General features: G+C 43.1%; 1 protein-coding gene and 2 long non-coding RNA genes across 5 annotated transcripts in view; 2 read left to right on the top strand and 1 right to left on the bottom strand.

The window, feature by feature from the left end:
• LOC310689213 (sodium channel protein type 5 subunit alpha-like) overlaps positions 1–13221 on the bottom strand; it is a 59639-nt gene that overhangs the window by 2519 nt on the left and 43899 nt on the right. For all 3 annotated transcript variants that reach the window (XM_083466585.1, XM_083466586.1, XM_083466587.1), the window contains 5 exons: positions 12188–12427; positions 11144–11200; positions 7863–8004; positions 1647–1747; positions 261–531 (listed from right to left, as the gene is read on the bottom strand). In XM_083466585.1, coding sequence (XP_083322711.1) covers positions 261–531; positions 1647–1747; positions 7863–8004; positions 11144–11200; positions 12188–12427 — 811 coding nt within the window. The remainder of the gene's footprint in view (positions 1–260; positions 532–1646; positions 1748–7862; positions 8005–11143; positions 11201–12187; positions 12428–13221) is intronic.
• The window catches only part of LOC310689566, a 43055-nt gene that overhangs the window by 29212 nt on the left and 622 nt on the right, over positions 1–13221 (top strand). The window lies entirely within an intron of this gene.
• On the top strand, positions 1745–8030 carry LOC310689550. The gene is made up of 2 exons (XR_014517478.1): positions 1745–1945; positions 7088–8030. It is a non-coding gene; the product is annotated as an uncharacterized lncRNA (long non-coding RNA).

Here is a 13221-nt window from a genome sequence, read left to right as displayed (position 1 = left end):
AGGCAGGCCCTGGATCTATGAGCAAGCATGAGGATTCGGCAAATGGAGCATGTCTATTTACTCAATCTGGACATCCATCTCTCAGACCATATTCTGCACCACATGACATTCTTGCAACCACACAGATTCCTTGATCTCCATAATTTAATACAATTGGCAACTTCTTAGGTATGCAGACTTGGTGCAAGCTCACATTTTTGCATTTGCTTATTGCTGACAAGAAATAACCCTGATGTACATGAACTTTTTTTTTTACTTACTAAGTATTGAAAGAATCACAACCACAAAATCAAATATATTCCAACCGTCTTTGAAGAAATACAGTCTCAAAGCCAACATTTTGATGATGCACTCTCCAGTAAAGATAGCGACAAATACAAGATTTATATTTTCAAGAAGGCTCTTAACAGCTTCCCCTTCTTCTTCATGTTCTGCTGCCATGATCACCACATTCAATAAAATTAGACTTATAATGAAAATATCAAATGCTTTCTTGTTTACAATGTCAAAAAGAAGTCCTTGGTACATGTTCTGTGGCAAAAGGGGGGGGAAGCAAGAAGAATTGTAGATGTAGATACATGTTTTACATGTAGAATATAGTTCCCTAGTTTGCATTATTTCACTATTTATTGAATTGCACAAGCTAGAATTCTGGACTAAACACCTTGTTTGGTCCTTTTCTCTTCTTATGACTCTCATATCTGGATCATGTGGGTTAATATGAAAAGGGGCTATTGCAGGAATCAACAACCTTTTCAGACGAGCAGGCACCTTTTGGGCACCAGTCACAAAATGGTTGCCATAAGAATGTGGCATAACACAACATGCCATGGCAGGGGACATGACATAACACAAAATAAGAGTACCATCACTGCTGCTGCTTCCTCCCCACCCCAGATGACCTCAGGCTTACCATGGGAAGTCAGCTATGTCCTGCTGGTCTTGGCTGTGAAGTCCACATAGTACTGCTTTCCCATACACAATATTGATTCCATAAACACTGTCTAACAACAGAGAGCAGCCCCCAGTACCAGAAAAACTACAAGCTGACATCCACATCCCACAAGTACATCTCTCCCACTTTTTTTCAGGGGGTGAGGGTGAGGAAGCAAAACACTGAAAAGGTGGAGCAGTCAAATTGCTAATAAAAATTGAGAAGAATAGTGTCTGAACATTGTGCCTCATATCTCAGATTCTAAAAATCATTGAAACTTCCTCAAAAAATAATAAAAGCTGGGAATCTGGGGATTGCTTGCCAAGCAGACAAACGTAATGATAAAATTGATGTGATTTTCCTGTTTATATTTTGATGGCGGCGTTAATTATTTGGTTGCATAACACATTTTTAAACAAAATAAAACTGGCAGCAATCACTGATATAATGCTTGTTACAAGAGCAAGTCAAGTTATATGGATCTTTGTTTAAAAATGCATTTTCTTCACTACTATAATTTTTCTAATTTTGCTTAATTTCTTTCATCTTACACAGAGTAAACCTATTGAAATAAGTAAAGAATTCTCACTATGAAAGCAAAAGGCAAAATGTTGACCACTAAATAACTTGTTATACTAGATTTTGAAAGGTAGTTCCAAGTTAATTCCAAAACCAAACAAGGAAATGCACTTATTGTTAGTGGCTGTCTTACCTGCGGCCGTGGAACGGGCTTAAGTGGTTTCTTGTTACCAAGTTTTTTTAATGCGTTATAATATTTCTTTTGTTCGTCTGACATAAAAATGAGTTCTCCACCTAGGTATAAGGACATGAATACAAAATGCATCTTTCTGCCTGAAGATATCAAGCTTTTATGCAAATCCAACTAAGTACTTTCTAGCACTACGGGAAATTTAAAGCTGGTAAAGCTATTTACTACATTACCATCTGTAGTCACAGTTATGGAGGCTCAGGGTGAAGACTCTGACTGGATATCCTTCAAAATCAGTGGTGGTTCTCATGGAACTTTGAAGTGTCAGGCATAGCCCTACTGGCTTTAGCCCAAACGTAGCAGAGTTTTCCTGCACAGCGAAGAAGCTAGTTGCGGCGGTAATGACTAGTCAGCTAGACTCAGAATAACAATTTACAGGATTTATTAAAAGGAAAAATAAAACCAGCAGAGTTTCTGCATACAAATAAAAGCAAAATAAATCCTCTCTTTCTTTCTCTCTCTCTCTTAACCATACACAGCACTTTACTCCTAACACACCTCACACCAAACTGTGCTAGCAATCCCTAGATAACAGAGTTGAGTGCTGGTCGTTAACCAATCAAAGTAAGTAGTTTCTAGGTCAAGCAGACCTGGGCTTTCTGCCAAGAGTAAATTGACACCAGCTTGAGTTAATTGGTGAAGCTAGAATCTGCAAGTTTCCCACGAGAACCAATTAACAGAAACTGAACACCCCCTCACAGATTCTGCTGAACAATTAACACCAAATACACCTATGTAGGAGATCATTTTTCCAGCAAACCTAAACCCTTGCACATTCGCTTGTTCTTTATCTTTGCCAATGGTTTAGTTAACACATCTGCTACATTTTCTTCACTTGATACATAAGTACAGGTGATTACATTGTCTTGTACACAGCAACGTACATTTTGGTATTTTACAGAGATATGTTTGGAACGCGATTTGAAACCCTCTGTTTTACTTAAGGTTATACAAGCTTGATTATCAATGTAAACTTGTACTGGTTCTCCACAATTTACATTTAAATCTGCCAACAAATGCTTGAAATAAATCACCTCGTTGCACAATTCACTCAATGCGGCGTACTCTGATTCCGTTGATGACACACTTACAACGTCTTGCTTGCGTGACCGCCAGCTGATTAAAGCTCCACCGACCCTTATGACTAGTCCTGTGACAGATTTTCTATCCGGCAAATTTCCCCAGTCACTATCACAGTAGCAACTCAACATTTCATCCTCGGAAGAATTTAATTGTAACATATAGCCAATTGTCTGCTTGAGATAGCTCAGAACTTGTTTTACCCCTTTCCAGGCATTTAGTGTGGGTTTTGAGACCAATCTACTTAATATGCCTACTGCATAGCTAATATCAGGTCTGGACCACTGTGCTAGATACAATAAACTTCCAATTACAGAGTGATATACATCAGGATGTTCAAATTCAGGACTCTCATCTATGTGAAGTGTTTTTATGAAACCTGGATCCATAGGCACCGCTGCCCCTTTGCAATCCTGCATCCTGTATGTAGTCAGTAGTTGTTTAACTTTGTTCTGCTGACTAATTAGGCAGCTGCCATCTTGGGCCCAGCACACTTCCAACCCTAGATATGTCCTAACCGGGCCTAAGTCCTTCACTTTGAACTTACTGGACAATTGCTTGGCAAACCTTTTAGTTTGTTTATCTGTTTTGCAGGCATACAATACATCATCTACATAAATCAGACAAAACTCTTGATCACTGCCTGTACCACGTACATAAACACAATTGTCAGCTGTACTCTGCTTGAAACCAAATGACACTAAGGCCTCATGGAAACATTTGTTCCAAGATCTTGCAGCCTGTTTGAGACCATATAGAGCTTTGTTTAATTTCAACACTCTATTGGAACCTGTCTCATAACCAGGCGGTTCGGCTAGATACAGGTCTTCTGATATTGATGCATGTAAATATGCAGTCTGGATATCAAAATGGTTTAACAGGAGTTTTCTCTTTGCTCCAAGCGTTAGAATCAGCCTTACACTGTCCCCCTTAGCAGTAGGGGAAAAAATTTCGTCATAATCTTTTCCAGGCCTCTGAGAATATCCTTGAGCCACTAAACGAGCTTTGTATTTGTACTCTCCTGTCACCAGAGGTTTAAGTTTGTACACCCACCTGCAGCCTACAATCTTTGCCCCCTCAGGCGCTGCTACTGGTGTAAAAACCTTGTGCTCATTCAGAGAGGACATCTCTTCCTCCATTGCCTGTTTCCAGCGCTCTGCCTCCTCTTTTGGTAACTTTAACACCTCCTGAAAACTCTTGGGCTCTGCACTTACACTAAACACATTTGCAGTATCTGGGGAAAAACGCACTGGAGGCACTCCTTTGTTTTGTCTTTTAGATCTTCTGGGAGAAAATTTTTCTTCTGACCCACTTTCCTCCTCAGAACTATGACCTCTCTTTTGTTGCTTAGCAACTGGTCTCTGGCTAACTCCACTTTCTTGAGAGCTCTTATCTGAACTTTCCTTCCCCTCAGACTCTGATTCTCTGTGTCTACCTTCAGAGTCATGGAGCTCCTGGGAAGGTTCAAACCAAACCTCAGTATTGGCATGTAGTCTCTCCCAGCCACTATGTTCACAAAAACTGGCATTCCTGGAGATCACAATGCCATTTGTCCCTTCAGCAAAGCGGAAACCTTTTCCCAGCTCCTGGTAACCCACAAACACTAACTGTTTGGTCTTAGGATCTCCCTTCTTTCTCATTTGTTTCGGAATTAATACCCAGGCTTTTGATCCAAACACATGCAAATGGTCAATTTTGGGTTTTTTCTGAAACAATTTAAAGTACGGGGTTGTACCTATTGTTTGATGAAAGAGCCTATTTTGGAGATAACACGCGGTGAGCATGCTCTCCCCCCAATAAGACATGGGCAAATCAGCATCATCAAGCATGGCAAACATCATATCTTGTAAAGATCTGTTTTTCCGCTCTGCAACGCCATTCTCCTCTGGGGAAAAAACGTTCGTTTTTCTATGCCCAATGCCACACTTTTGTAACCAATCTTTAAAGGCATTTGACATAAATTCGCCACCTCTGTCCGTCTGAATCCTTTTGAGTTTAATGGACAGAAATCTTTCCACAGATGCCACCCAGCCTTTAAACTTAGTGAACACGTCACCCTTATTTTTCATGGGAAAAACCCAAGAATAACGCGTGGCGTCATCCACAATTGTTAATGAAAAGCGCGATCCACCCCTGCTTACAGCAAATGGACCAATTACGTCCATGTGAACCAGCTGTAGCGGTGACTCACTAACTCTGTCACTTCTGGGGTAAGAGACTCTGTGGGTTTTAACCTTTTTACACACATTACAATCAAGGTACTTGTTACAACTCTTTAAATTACCCCCATCAGCCAATTCAGACATTTTTAGTACACTTTTCCAGCAAGCATGCCCCATTTTCCTATGCAATAAGTGCACACAGTTGTCATGTATAGCTTTGTTATTCACTGCAGGCTGAGATTTACTGACTACTGCTGCAACTTGAGATCCTGCTTTAAGCCAAAACAAGCCTCCCTCTGACTTAGCAGTGCCTAAAATCTCACCAGCCTTCTTAATAATGCAACTGTCTCCTTCAAAATGCACTTTAAACCCAGCTTTTAGCAAACAATCTACAGACATCAGATTGCTCCTTAATGACGGCACACAAAGTACATTTTGCAGGCATTCACGAAGACAAGGAACAAAAACTGCACCCCCCGAAATCACTTCGGAAGTACTTCCGTCTGCTAGAGCCACCTGGCTGCGCTGTGCTGAGTTCTTGGAAACAAACAATTCATCTGAATTCACGATGTGGCGAGACGCTCCCGAATCGACCACCCAGACCACTTGTTTCTCATCAGCAATCTTGACCTCGCCGGTCACCAGCTGAGCCGACTGTTTTCGTTTGAAGAATTTCTTTTTTCGCTGCTGCTGCTGCTGATCTCGTCTCTGCTCCTGCACCGGTAACTGAGACTTGACCAACTCCGGACATTGTCGTTTTAGATGCGCTGAAGACCCACATCGGAAACAACGCCTAACAGCAAACGCTGACTCCTCACCAGTACGCTGCTTTTGCGTCACCTCTGGCACGGCATGAGAACTCCTTCCAAACCACCCACCAGTAGAAGCCTCTGCAGCCAACGACCTTTCTTGCCTCTTCTGCCATTCTTCAATCAAACGCCCAGTAACGTAACTGACTGATAAATCATGCTCCGGTATGCCTTCTAGAGACAAGACTAAATTATCCCAGCTTTCCGGGAGAGAACTCAAAATAATAGCCACCTTCTCCTGCTGGTCTAACGCACAGTCTCTTTCCTGTAGTGCAGTAAACTTTAACTGTAAACTGTGTAGGTGTTCCTGCATTGTAACCCCAGGCTGTAACATTGCCTTGTACAATGCCTTGCGAATGAACAGCTTGGAAACCGCTGTCTCACGCACATGGAGTTCTTTAAGTGCTTGCCACACACCTCTAGCTGTCTTGATTCCCCTCACATAGGGCAACTGGGAATCTTCCAGCCCCAAGACAATTGTGGCCCTTGCTCTTTGGTCTTTATCGAGGTCTTCATCATCAGGCTTCGTAGGAAACTTACTCACCACTTGCCAGAGACGATCCCTCTGCAGCACTGCCTGCATGCGTTCAGACCACAGCAAGTAATTGGAGTCATTCAGACGCTCAAAAGCCATCTGAACTGGTTGTGAGGCCATCTTGAGAGCGATGTCCCTGGAACCCGGAACCAGCTACTCACGACCACCGAGAGAGAAAATAGGAACCACAGCACCCAGCACTCACACGCTGCAGCTGTTGTCCTTGTGTCCGCTGCGTCACCAGCTCACCACGGTCAGGAACCAGCCAGAGAACAACTTCTGGAACTACTGGAACCAACACCGTTGATGCTGACACCACCACAACTCAGGCTGGCAGCACAATGCCCATAACCTCATGGAACTTTGAAGTGTCAGGCATAGCCCTACTGGCTTTAGCCCAAACGTAGCAGAGTTTTCCTGCACAGCGAAGAAGCTAGTTGCGGCGGTAATGACTAGTCAGCTAGACTCAGAATAACAATTTACAGGATTTATTAAAAGGAAAAATAAAACCAGCAGAGTTTCTGCATACAAATAAAAGCAAAATAAATCCTCTCTTTCTTTCTCTCTCTCTCTTAACCATACACAGCACTTTACTCCTAACACACCTCACACCAAACTGTGCTAGCAATCCCTAGATAACAGAGTTGAGTGCTGGTCGTTAACCAATCAAAGTAAGTAGTTTCTAGGTCAAGCAGACCTGGGCTTTCTGCCAAGAGTAAATTGACACCAGCTTGAGTTAATTGGTAAAGCTAGAATCTGCAAGTTTCCCACGAGAACCAATTAACAGAAACTGAACAGGTTCAAGGTGCTTCCACCACCACCACCAACTATGAGCACCACTGTCTAAAATATAAGGTCTAGATGAAATGAAAACAGTTCCACAAGTTTTCCATGCCATGAATTGTAGGGCATCACAATTGTGGCAAAACAATGAGAGAACCAGAAGTTTCAATGTTCTAGATGGATACCCCTTACCCTCTTTTTCAGGATCTATGAATACTCCTTCCTAAAGCTATTTTTCTTGCTTTCTGCTAATCAGTCACAAGGAAATCCATTTTTAAGTGTCACTCCTTACTCAGTCATGAAACTCACTGGGTGACCTTGAGATAGCCACCATCTTTCAGACTAACCTACCACACAGGATAAAATAGGGAGGGGCGGAACCATGTACACAATCCTGAGCACCTTGGAGGCAGCCAGGCAAGCTACTGTGGGGTAGCTCAGTCAGCAAAACATGAGACTCTTAATCACTTAATCTTGGAGTCATGGGCTCGAGCCCCACGTTGAGCAAAAGATTCCTGCATTGTAGAGGGTTGGACTATATGACCCTCGTGATCCCTTCCAACTCTACAATTCTATGATTCTGTTCTGGTTCCCATGTAATGTAGTCTGATATCTCCTGAACAGGACAAGTGGTACTGAGGATTACTTTCTTTCTGATTTTGGCCTTGGACTGACAATGCCTTGGACATGATCAGCTGCAGTCTATTACAACACTGTACTGAACACCATTTCTATCCAACTATTATACAATCTTTATGGGAGTGAAATATTTTGTAACTCATGTGAGTACTTATCTTTTTCCTTTGTTGGTTGAAATTGTCAATAACAACTCCAATGAAGAGGTTTAGCATGAAGAACGATCCAAATATGATAAAAGCCACAAAATAGAGATATGCCCACACATTATTTTCAAAACTTGGGTCTTCATTTTCCTGAAATAAAGTAGAAAGACAAGAAACGCCTTGTTTGTGACTTAATTATGTCAATTCTTAATTTATCATGAATATTTCATTGCCCTGTTTGATTTGTTTAAAAGCATAAATGGATGCTATGTAATTAGATACACCTTGTGAGACACAGTAGGCAATGTATAAAAGGACACATGTTGAACTACTCACGGTTCTACACCTGAACTTGTGCCCTGGTACTCTGCTTACTGAAATAAGGTAATCATGACTAGACATACAGCTAGCTATATCCAAAATGGTGGAGGACCAATTAGAACAGGTCACCTCCAGAGATTTACAGAACCTGCTGGGTTCCCAGGTGCTCTGGGCATTCAGGAAGTAATGTGAGAGATGTTTCTGTGTTTCTTAAATTAGTTTTTATGGAACATTTTTGTGTGAAAGAAAACAAATAAGCAAGGAAATGTACATAAAGCATCTTCACTTTCTTCTTTTTCACGGTTCATTTACATTCAGTATGAGACACTATTGTACTAGGCATTATAGGGAGGGAAGATAGAAGGGAGAGGGTTGGGGAGATAATGCCCCTTCCGATCGTCAGGAGGAGGGGGGGTTGCGGGATCACGACACCACCCACACTCGCCCTCGCGAGGCTGGTGCCAGCCTCGCGGGAGGCCGCCGGGATTCCCCCATTTAACATCCCCTTGGCGCCAGCCAATCGGCTGGCGGCAGGGGCGGGCCTTAGAAAGGCCACTTAAGGTCGGGGCAGCCCTTGGCTCACCCCTTTTCGCCCGGGAGACGACACGGTTTCCCACCCACCCGCCCTTTAGGTTTTGCCACCGATCTTGCTATGGGCTTCGGCTGGTCGCCGCAAGGGGCCTGGTAGGAGTTTTTCCATTTGGCTAATTGGCTGGTTTTGTGAGCCACTTGGTTTTTTCGCCTACCTCGTAGCAAATCGTCACAACTCCCTTGGTTTTTGGCGGTAGGCATTGGCCGGGGTATTGTCATGCAGATGAGGTTGGGGGGGAGGAACGCCATCACCTCCCCCAATGCTTGAAGGGTAGTTCGTTAAAGGACTCCGAGGGGCGACGCCTCGTCCGAAACCTACGGAGGCTAGGGCCTAAAGCGCGCCCCCGAGCGGTAACCCCTCGGGGAGCGCCTAGGGATACGCATCTCGGGTGGCTCCCCCTGTTGGTGTTTAACCCTTCCCGGTTAGACCGGATAGTCGGTTAGGGGCCAATGCCTAAAGCCAATACCCTTCTTTCCTGTAATCAATAAAGTTGTGGCCAATTTCGCCCATTAAACCTAAATCGCTGTGTCCGTTGTCTTTATTTATTCCACCTGTGGGGGGGAGGGAATAGCCACACAATGATCTTTTCATTCTGCTGTATAGTGTTTGTGCGTGGTTTTTGTGTCAGCGTCTCATGGATAGGTCCTTTATTTATATAGTTATTTGTTTTTGTTGGTATCCAGAGCCCAGAGCTCGGTTGGCTGCATTCAGCTGATTGCAGTGGGGCTTGTTTGTATGTGTGTGGGAAGGTACAGTGGTGCCTCGCAAGACGAAAATAATCCGTTCAGCGAGTCTCTTCGTCTAGCGGTTTTTTCGTCTTGCGAAGCAACCCTATTAGCGGCTTAGCGGATTAGCGCTATTAGCGGTTTAGCGGTTTAGCGGTTTAGCGGCTATTAAAGGCTTAGCGGCTTAGCAGCTAAAAGGCTATTAGTGGCTTAGCGGCTTAGAAAAAGGGGGTAAATAAAAAAAAAATGGCAAGACTCGCAAGACTTTTTCGTCTTGCAAAGCAAGCCCATAGGGAAATTCGTCTAGCGAAGCAACGCAAAAACGGAAAACCCTTTCGTCTAACGGGTTTTTCGTCTAGCGGGTTTTCGTCTTGCGGGGCACCACTGTAGGTTGTTGGGTCAGGTTAACCATACTGATTCATATGCTGTTGGGGGGGGGCATAGGTCATTGTCTTGTTGTGCTGTGGATGTGATAAAGGGGTACCACAGTGGGGTGAACGCGTCCTCCTTTGCTTGCCCCTATACTGGTTTAAGTTTGTTGGTTAACTTTTCTAATAGGGTGGTTTCCCATACATTTTGGTACTAATGGCCTATGTTCACTCCTGATAGGTATTTCCTAGGTATTTGATATGGGGCTGTCATTTTTGTAGAAGTCTTTTAAGCAATATAGGCGTTTAGCTTGACAGGTATTTATTTGGATGTTTTGGGGTGCATGGTGGAATAGTGGGTGATGAGCCTGGGGAATTAGAGAGCCAGGGGAATTGAGGGGGCTGCTGCCCCAGTTGATGGACACTGCCATTCAAGTAGTGTCCATGTACCGCATCATGTGATTGATTATGCAGGGCAGGGCTTACTTTGCACCCCCCAATATTTTATTCAAGTTGGCACCCCTGATTTCTGGAATGGGTGACTGAATATGGCTATTGGCAGTTGCTCCCCAGTGTCCTTTCCCATAGGCATGTAAAACTTGGTTTACTGGGGAACTTGAGGAAATGAGACAGCTTCGAATAAAAAAAAGTCATAGAGAATTTGACTAATTATACCACGGAACCCATTTGCAGGCATAGGAATTGATGGTGACAGCAGCAAACTAATACTGTATTTCCTTTCTGCTGCAAGGGTATTGGCAAAATTTCAGATCAACTGTTCTAGATAGTACAAGACTATAATCATCAGAGGATGAAGCACTTCCAGTTCATAGTTGTGATTTTGCAATTACTCACTATCAGAGAAAGCTGTCTACAACATCTCTCCAGGAGTTACTGTTTTGAGCCTGCTTCCTTCTACTCAGGTAGCTTGCTCAGAGATATGCAGTGAGATGTTTCTTTCAGGGCTGAATAATTTTAATTTCACAGACTAAAAGTAAACATTTTTGAGTGTAAAAATGAGGTGTTTTAATTCAGGCTGGAATAACACCCACTGGGAGAAAAACAGTTTAAAATGTGGTCTGCAAGGAGAAATGTCCTCCATCCCATCCCTATCTTGCAACTGTAAGCAACCTCACCAAACTCCAGTTCCCAAGATTCTTTGGGGTGAAAGCTGTAACAATTCTAAAAGTACATAGAATGAAACAACTCAGTGGTGTAACCGGTCAATAAAAATGAAGCAAAGCATCTAAAAAGGACAAATGCTGTAACTTTTCATGGCTTACTTTTGAAGGTGCATCTACTGCAGCATACATAATCTCCATCCAGCCCTTAAAGGTTGCCTGGCAAAATATATATATAAACACACCAAGTTACGGAAGTATTCTGTAAATTGTTTTTCCTAGTCTGTCTGACAGTCTAACACCCATTTGGCTTGCCACCCTCCTGAGGAGTATGCTAAGGGATGCACTAGACTTGACAGGTGCAGCCATATTTGTCTATCCACATGCCTGCCTCATGCATGGATAAAGACACTGTACAAACACCAATAGACCACTGTGAGAGATGTACTCTTAATTGCCTGCACAGGCAGTTCCTGGAGGAATAAAAGGTTTTCAGCAAGCATTTAAAAGTTGGCATAGAAGGTGCCTGCCTATATAAAAAAAAATATTTTTATTTTGTTATCTTACGCTGTTCAGGGGCACAGAAGCAGACTTTCCATTGCCAATATAATAATTGTCCTTAAAAAACCAGATCAGAGGAAACATCCCCTTCAAAATGCACATTTTGGAACATTGAAGAACGAGGGTTCCAAAATACATTGAGTGCCTCCAGATACAGGAGCCTTCCCTCTTTGCACAGTCACCTTTCACAAATCAAGGAACAACACTGCAGTAGTGGTGGAACTAGCATGCTCACACTACCATCCCTCCCCTTGCGCGTTCTCTACACTTCAGGTTTGTACAGGTCTTCTATTGGAGAGAGATATACTTCAGAAATATAGTAGTACATCCTCTGTAGCATTTTGGAACACAGGCATTGTGAAGCCCTGGATCATGGAGCTAGTTTCAGCTTCAGATCATGGATTAGCTTCAAACTGGAAATCTCAATGTGCAGTTTAACAGCAATCAGCAATATTTCTTAATATTTAAGGTTGCTCTCCTGTGTATTTTTTCTTTTTTTAAAAAAAAAATCCTTCAAAACTGAATTTCAAAAGCAAATTCTGAATTCTTTAGTAATTTTCTATCAGCTCTAATTTCAATAATCTGTTATTCTTTGGCTGCACATATGTGGCTCTTGCCAAAGAAACTATGTGTGATTGAACATACCACCTGGAGGAGAGCCAGATACCCCATCCCAACATGATCAAAGTTGACATTCGTATTAGTCCATTCGGAATTCTGACTTTCACAGACACTTTTATTTTTCAAAGATGCATCACTGCATTTCGAAAATTTTCCTCCAAACAGTTGTACTCCTAGGATGTTAAATGGGAGCCAGAGAACAACACAGACAAGCAGCACATTCCCGATCGAAGGGACAGCTCCTGCGAGTGCATTCACTACAACCTTAAATGAGAAAATGAAACACACAATCAGTTATTCAATGAATAGAATCAGTCTACCAATGGCTCTAAGCAATGATAATAATAATAATAATAATAATAATTTATTATTTGTACCCCGCCCATCTGGCTGGGTTTCCCCAGCCACTCTGGGCGGCTTCCACAGAAACCAAAAAACACTAAAATATCATACATTAAAAGCTTCCCTGAATAGGGCCGCCTTAAGATGTTTTCTGAATGTCAGGTAGTTGTCCATCACCTTGACATCCGATGGGAGGGCATTCCACAGGGCGGGCGCCACCACCGAAAAGGCCCTCTGCCTGGTTCCCTGTAGCTTCGCTTCTCGCAATGAGGGAACCGCCAGAAGGCCCTCGGCGCTGGACCTCAGTGTCCGGGCAGAACGATGGGGGTGGAGACGCTCCTTCAGGTATACTGGGCCGAAGCCGTTTAGGGCTTTAAAGGTCAACACCAACACTTTGAATTGTGCTCGGAAACGTACTGGGAGCCAATGTAGGTCTTTCAAGACCGGTGTTATGTGGTCTCGGCAGCCGCCCCCAGTCACCAGTCTAGCTGCCGCATTCTGGATTAGCTGTAGTTTCCGAGTCACCTTCAAAGGTAGCCCCACGTAGAGCGCATTGCAGTAGTCCAAGCGGGAGATAACTGATAGCACGTAACCGAGCAATCTGATAATCATGTGGCAATTACACGATTATGTATGGATCTTTTTCCTGATTTACAAATGAGCACCACCAATTGAGTGAATATGGTGCTAGAATTTGCTATGGGGAAGTGGGTCCA

This window comes from Podarcis liolepis, assembly GCF_965112155.1.
Source record: "Podarcis liolepis genome assembly, chromosome: 12".
Lineage (NCBI taxonomy): Eukaryota > Metazoa > Chordata > Lepidosauria > Squamata > Lacertidae > Podarcis > Podarcis liolepis.
This window is presented reverse-complemented; position numbering and strand designations above follow the sequence as displayed.